At 50.5% G+C, this 7,443-nt stretch overlaps 1 protein-coding gene across 1 annotated transcript in view; it reads right to left on the bottom strand.

Annotated features, from left to right (window-relative positions):
- Positions 1-3,484: 3,484 nt before the first annotated feature.
- LOC311308084 (unconventional myosin-Va-like) overlaps positions 3,485-7,443 on the bottom strand; it is a gene marked incomplete at both ends in the record, with an annotated part of 169,380 nt that continues 165,421 nt past the window's right edge. Inside the window, 3 exons of the mRNA XM_084437021.1 lie at positions 3,485-3,637; positions 3,794-3,864; positions 6,343-6,560. Coding sequence (XP_084293147.1) covers positions 3,485-3,637; positions 3,794-3,864; positions 6,343-6,560 — 442 coding nt within the window. The remainder of the gene's footprint in view (positions 3,638-3,793; positions 3,865-6,342; positions 6,561-7,443) is intronic.

Raw genomic sequence — 7,443 nt, 5'->3', positions numbered from 1 at the left:
ACAGCGTGTGTGTGTGTTTTTTTGTTTGGGGCTGTTACAAGTCCAGGTGGCTCGGCCACTACCACCCATATTATTCGCAACCCTATAGTGCACTTATATTTTATTCCATTGTGTTTGGTCCTAATAGGTGAACAAACAGGAAATTAAGCAGGTTTTGATAACTTTCATGTTTTTATCCCTTCCCCTCTTGTCTTGTTTGTGTTTTTCTATATGATTCCTTCTTTGTTTCATCCAATTTAGTCATTCTATAAACCACAGTTTACTGTGTGGGAAGTTTTAAGACTTAGGTCTTTATTCTAAAAGTCCACGGTTGATCTGTGTGGGAAGTTTATAGCTCAAGGTCTTAGGTTTGCTGTTGAGTCTGGTTGGTCCTTTTCAATCTCAGAAATGAGGCCTAAAAACAGGAGGTCCTAGAGGGGATCAGCGGAGAGCACGCCAACCTCCCAATGCTGAGATGGGAGACATTCATGGAACTCGATCAGTTGCTAATCCGCCAGAGGGAACTAGATTGGAAAAACGTTATTTCAAATTACTTCAGCCGATCCATCATGCCGAAGTGATTGAAAGGTCACAGGAGTCTGGGGTGTTTCCTATAGGAATGATGAAACAAGTAAACAAACTTACATTGTTCATCAAACCATCATCACCTAATCCTGATACAGCAGGGAGAGTGAAGGCCAACACTGGTCAGTGGATGAGACAAAATCTCTCCATTCTGAAACATCACTATGACTCAGTGCTGGCCTTGGGACTGGGGGGTCTCCCCCCTTTCGAGCAGGTGGCGTTGGAGAAAGCCATTGCCTATGGGAGATCTAGGTATAGGAATAGGCTTACTGACACCTCAATTGCCACCTTAACAACGCTCGTGGGTGAGAGTACCCAGCCCCTGCGCCAGGACCAGTGATTAATCCAGACGAGTGGCCGGAACTTCCATCTCAGGCCGCTCCTGGCCCTGCTCATGGCCCCCCTCGGATTAGACACCCCAGACATCCTGCTGGGCCTGGTTTAGATCTTGGGTCCTCCAGGTCCTGGGGGGTCGATCGTTTGCTCCCCTCTAGTTCTCACTCCCATCTGGAGCCGGACCATGGTTTTCAATCATCACTCCACCATTACCCAAATCCTAACCACTTCCCCCACCCTCATCCTTACCTTAACCACCTACCTAACCCTGGCCCTTATCCTAACCCTTATCCTAATCCCCACCCTGTCTCTTACCCAAACCCCAACCCTTACCCTAACCATTCACCTAATCCTGGCCCTCACCCTAAACCCAATCCCATCCCTACCCCTTTCCTCAGCCCAAATCCTAACTTCCCACCCAACCCTGTCCCTAAACCCAACCCTGTTCCTAACCCAAACCCCAACCCTTACCCTAACCACTTACCCAATCCTGGCCCTTACCCTAAATCTACCCCTACCCCCACCCCTTTCCCCAGCCCAAATCCTAACCTCCAACCTAACCTAAGCCCCAACCCTCACTGCCCACCTAATCCCAGTCCAAATCCTAATCCTCAACCTAACCCAAGCCCTAACCCCAACCACCCACCTATGCCCAGTCCTAATCCTGACCCTAATCTTTACCTTACCCCTAACCCCAGCCCAAATCCTAATCCCTTACCTAACCCTAATCCCACTCCTAACTACCTATCCAATCCCACCCTAAATCCCAACCCTTCACCTAACCCAAGCCCCAACCACCTTCCCATCCCCAACCCTGACCCTAACCCCATCCCTGACCTTAACCCCAATCCCAACCCCTATCCTCCACCCCATACTGACTCCAGCCCTAATGGGGATCTCAACCATCTTGACTGTACTAAGGCTACTGACTTTGCTCTGGGACCCTCTACAGGGAATATAATTCAGGTTATCTCAGCCCAGGTTCTGAGGGGGGAGGGGAGTGGAAACAGCAACTCTCAGTTTTATACTGACCTCCCTTACACTATCTCTGACCTTAACTTTGGCCTCAAATTTAGCTCTGATGAGGAGGACTTGGTACAGGAAGAACAGGTTCAGGCCTCTATGAGGCTCAGATCTCATGTGGCGGTTTCTATCTCGGAGGCCATCAACCCCTCTCCTTTACCTGATTCAGGATCGGAACAACTACCTGCAAACGCAGGAATGTATCCAGGGAGAGAGGGGAGTGAGGGCTCCGGTCCGCCACTGTTGGGGTCTGAGAGGGGGCGTGGCGAGGAGACTGAGAATGACAGCATTCAGTTCTCTCCACAGAGACCCACCCGCCATAAACAGACCTTCCAAAAGGGGCCCAACTGGGCACTGACAGTGAGTAAACCTGTACTAGTGGTTGGGGACTCTAACCTCTCCAGGGTCCCCCAATACTACCTTCCATTAGTGCAGGTTGACAGCTTTCCAGGGGCCCAGATTCACCATCTGAAGGCGCTCCTGGATAAGCTGGACCCCTGTCGGATGACACAGAAGGTGGTTTTATCGGTGGGCCTCAATAACTGCCTTTGGCGGAACCGTTCGGAAACCATTCAGAAGCAATTCCGCTTCCCCACTTGCTCCAGCACGCATGCGCACAGCACGCAGACTGGCTATTCTCCGTTACGTCTGTAGGCTACACTCACGGCTCACATTCTCTACTCTACGATCAGCTTGTTGGTGCCTGGAATATTGTGTGCAATATGCCTGAATATTTATCAGATTTTGAGGATATAGAAGATGACTTAGAATATGATGGACGCCGATCGTAGCGTAGAGAATGTGAGCCGCAAGTGTAGCCTACAGACGGAGAATAGCCAGTTTGCGCGATGTGCGCATGCGTGCTGGAGCAAGTGGGGAAGCTATTTCGTTTCTAAAGATCATATTAGAGGCATGTGAAAAACCACAACAAGCTCTCGCTCTATGTAAGCACAACTAGCGATTCATAAAGACAGATTGATGAAAACAACCGTTTCGCGGCAGAAAATAGATTTTTTAGAAGCTGCATTCTCAGTGCCCCGTCCGCCACCATTACATAGATATACTTGGCTTGCGCTGGATTTTTAATTTCTTCTACAGGCCTCCGAATTACACCAAAGGGATCTCGTTGAATCAAACGTCTTATAATATGCCTTAAATAAGGTCCAGGTTGTCAAAAACGAGCATTCTCCTTTAAACCCGCGCCAGAGTCTAAACCACTAGTGAAACCTGTGCTGAATCGGGGCTTCAATCTGAGCGCTGCTGAAGATGCAGGTTACACATGACTAGAGTAAAAGTATGATACTGTACATTAACAAATCAACATCTACTTTCAAAAGTGGACTACAGTAGTGTTCATTCAATTATCCTACATGGTTAATCTACTACTGACATAAAATATGATATAATGGGACTGATGGAGTAGTCTTTATATAGCCACATCCATGTCTCTCAGGACATCCATGTCTTCTCCAAAGAAAAAACTTTATTTTTTAAAAGCAGGGGAATAAAAGGCGCAATAAATAAAATATCCTAGCGTGATATATATATATATATTCATTTATTATACCAATGTGAGGAACGGTAGGTTGAGGGAGCCGGGGATCTGGATGGTCTCAAGGGCCAGGGAGGAGGGGTTGAAGGGGAAGGTGACGGGGTAGATCCTCTTAGTGTCCATCAACAGCTGAGGCGTCCCACAGCGGTCCCGCAAACGCGTCTGAGAGGAGAGCACAGGGGATGATCGTTACCACACACACACATGCGCACACACACACACACACGCACACACGCACACGAAGACACACACGCACACACACACGCAGGCATAGAGACAAAGTCAGATAGGTAGCATTGAGACAGTGAGACAGGGTACCTGTATGGTTCGTATGAACGTAACCGACACGCGCTCCTCAAACTCATTGACCGGAGTGTACAGGTTCAAGACTGTTAAAGTTCGGTTTTAGGACCCAGGCGCAACAGGAAAGGAGGAGGCAAGGAACGGTAAAGCCCGGAGGGGCGATTTAATAAGATCACAAAGCGACACGCGCTCCTCAAACTCATTCACCGGAGTGTACAGGTTCAAGACTGTTAAAGTTCGGTTTTAGGACCCAGGCGCAACAGGAAAGGAGGAGGCAAGGAACGGTAAAGCCCGGAGGGGCGATTTAATAAGATCACAAAGCGACACGCGCTCCTCAAACTCATTCACCGGAGTGTACAGGTTCAAGACTGTTAAAGTTCGGTTTTAGGACCCAGGCGCAACAGGAAAGGAGGAGGCAAGGAACGGTAAAGCCCGGAGGGGCGATTTAATAAGATCACAAAGCGACACGCGCTCCTCAAACTCATTCACCGGAGTGTACAGGTTCAAGACTGTTAAAGTTCGGTTTTAGGACCCAGGCGCAACAGGAAAGGAGGAGGCAAGGAACGGTAAAGCCCGGAGGGGCGATTTAATAAGATCACAAAGCGACACGCGCTCCTCAAACTCATTCACCGGAGTGTACAGGTTCAAGACTGTTAAAGTTCGGTTTTAGGACCCAGGCGCAACAGGAAAGGAGGAGGCAAGGAACGGTAAAGCCCGGAGGGGCGATTTAATAAGATCACAAAGCGACACGCGCTCCTCAAACTCATTCACCGGAGTGTACAGGTTCAAGACTGTTAAAGTTCGGTTTTAGGACCCAGGCGCAACAGGAAAGGAGGAGGCAAGGAACGGTAAAGCCCGGAGGGGCGATTTAATAAGATCACAAAGCGACACGCGCTCCTCAAACTCATTCACCGGAGTGTACAGGTTCAAGACTGTTAAAGTTCGGTTTTAGGACCCAGGCGCAACAGGAAAGGAGGAGGCAAGGAACGGTAAAGCCCGGAGGGGCGATTTAATAAGATCACAAAGCGACACGCGCTCCTCAAACTCATTCACCGGAGTGTACAGGTTCAAGACTGTTAAAGTTCGGTTTTAGGACCCAGGCGCAACAGGAAAGGAGGAGGCAAGGAACGGTAAAGCCCGGAGGGGCGATTTAATAAGATCACAAAGCGACACGCGCTCCTCAAACTCATTCACCGGAGTGTACAGGTTCAAGACTGTTGAAGTTCGGTTTTAGGACCCAGGCGCAACAGGAAAGGAGGAGGCAAGGAACGGTAAAGCCCGGAGGGGCGATTTAATAAGATCACAAAGCGACACGCGCTCCTCAAACTCATTCACCGGAGTGTACAGGTTCAAGACTGTTAAAGTTCGGTTTTAGGACCCAGGCGCAACAGGAAAGGAGGAGGCAAGGAACGGTAAAGCCCGGAGGGGCGATTTAATAAGATCACAAAGCGACACGCGCTCCTCAAACTCATTCACCGGAGTGTACAGGTTCAAGACTGTTAAAGTTCGGTTTTAGGACCCAGGCGCAACAGGAAAGGAGGAGGCAAGGAACGGTAAAGCCCGGAGGGGCGATTTAATAAGATCACAAAGGGGGATGTGGTAGTCGTACAGCCGATGGTCAGGCAGGAGCGTGGTAGTCGTACAGGCGATGGTCAGGCAGGAGCGGGGTTGTCGTACAGGCGATGGTCAGGCAGGAGCGGGGTTGTCGTACAGGCGATGGTCAGGCAGGAGCGTTGTCGTACAGGCGATGGTCAGGCAGGAGCGGGGTAATCGTACAGGCGTGGGTCAGGCAGGAACTGGAGAGATGAGGAGGGGAGGCAGGGTGAGTGAGAGTAATCACAAACGGGGAACGGGAAAAAACACTACAAAATACGGGTAAGGAGATTGTAGGCTAGGCTATACTTTACCACAAGAGTTTATGGTAAGATCTGGCGATGTAGACCAGGTTCTTGTAGAGGTTGAAGGTGATTGCAGAACGAGGGACAGGTGTGGTGATGATAATTGGAAACCGGTGAGTAGAGCCGCGCCCGCGTCATCGTCGGAGACGAGCGCGCCGTTCTTGTCTTTGCGCACGGGCCGATGTGCTGGGCATGTCGGGATCCGACTCTTCGTCACCGGAGCGGGAGGAGACTGCCGAGTCCGCGGAGCTGGCCGGAGACGGGGAACGCCCGGCAGTGGGGGGAAACTCCGGAGAGTCAGAGCGTTGTATGCCCGGGCCGATGCGACGTGCGGTAGAGCGCGTAGGACGCCCCGAGTGCGCAGCGGGCCCAGAGGGGAGAGAGGGAGGCGGTTGTGGAGGCGAGGGCATGCGAGCCGTAACAAAGACCTTCACAATCTGAGAGAGAGAGAGAGAAAGAAAGAGAGCGAGAGAGAGAGGGGGAGAGACAGAGAGAGAGAGAGGGAGAGAAAGAGAGAGAGAGAGAAAGAGATTGAGAGAGAGAAAACGAGAGAGAGAGAGAGAGAGAGAGGGGTAGAGAGAGAGAGAGAGAAAAAACGAGAGAGAGAGAGAGAGAGAGAGAGAACACAAGAACACAAGAAACTGGTTACGATCACGGACACGGAACCCTTGGTCCGGCGCTGGCTCCTGATTGGCGGGCGTGTGTTTACCTGGGCGGTGGACAGCGCCAGGCACACGGAGCAGATGGCCTCGGCGTCCTCGTCCGACTTCTTCTTGACCTGCAGCAGCTGGGCGGCCTGGATCAGAGGTTCCAGCGTCTCCTTGGCGCCGCACAGCATCAGGTTCTTATCCCTCATCCACTCCTCCAGATGACCCACGTTGTACCTGGACAGTACACACACACACACACACTGTTACGGCCCTCCAGTGGCTCGGGGTGGGACCGCACATGACCTCAGTGAATCATGAAAAAGGACAAACCAATGGAGTCGGAGACAGCAGCTTCTTAGATTTATAGGGCTTTTATTTATTCACTCAGGACCTGACGGTACTCCGCCAGGTCGAAGTTGGACAGGCAGTGATCGTTCTGCTTCGACGTGTTGTGCCTCATAAACGCCTGGAGGAACACACACACACACACGCACACACGCACACGAGACAGGTAAGAGCAGGTCAAGAGTGGAAATGTGTGTGTGTGTGAGAGATGTGTGTGTTTGTGTGTGTATATTGTGATGGGGAGTGTGTGTGTGTGTGTGTGTGTGTAATGACAGGGTAAGAGTGAAAATGTGTGTGTGTTAAAAGTGCATCCGTGTGTGTATCTGAACAAGCATGAGTGTGTGTGTGTGTGTGTGTGCGTGTGTGTGTAATGGCAGGGTAAGAGTGAAAATGTGTTTGTGTGTTAAAGTGCACACGTGTGTTTATCTCAACAAGTATGTGTGTGTGTGTGTGTGTGTGTGTGTGTGTGTGTGTTTGTGCGTGTGTGTGTGTGACTTGCATCTTCCCCGCTGTACTGTTTCATACAATGCAGGAAGCGGCAGGTGTTGGACAGCCAGAAGGACATCGTCAGAAAGTCGTCCCCGCGTTTCTGAGGAGAAAAAAAAAGAAAACAAAAGTGACCAATTTGCGTGTGACTCGTCCCGGCTTTTATTTAGCCAACAAAAGGGCCCGTGGGCCAAGCACATAGGCAACGTAGGCCTTACATATAACAAGACATGTTGGGTGAGAGAGTTAGCTAAATGGTGAATGCAAAACAACAAACATAACAAAA

This window comes from Borostomias antarcticus, assembly GCF_949987555.1.
Source record: "Borostomias antarcticus genome assembly, chromosome: 4".
NCBI lineage: Eukaryota > Metazoa > Chordata > Actinopteri > Stomiiformes > Stomiidae > Borostomias > Borostomias antarcticus.
This window is presented reverse-complemented; position numbering and strand designations above follow the sequence as displayed.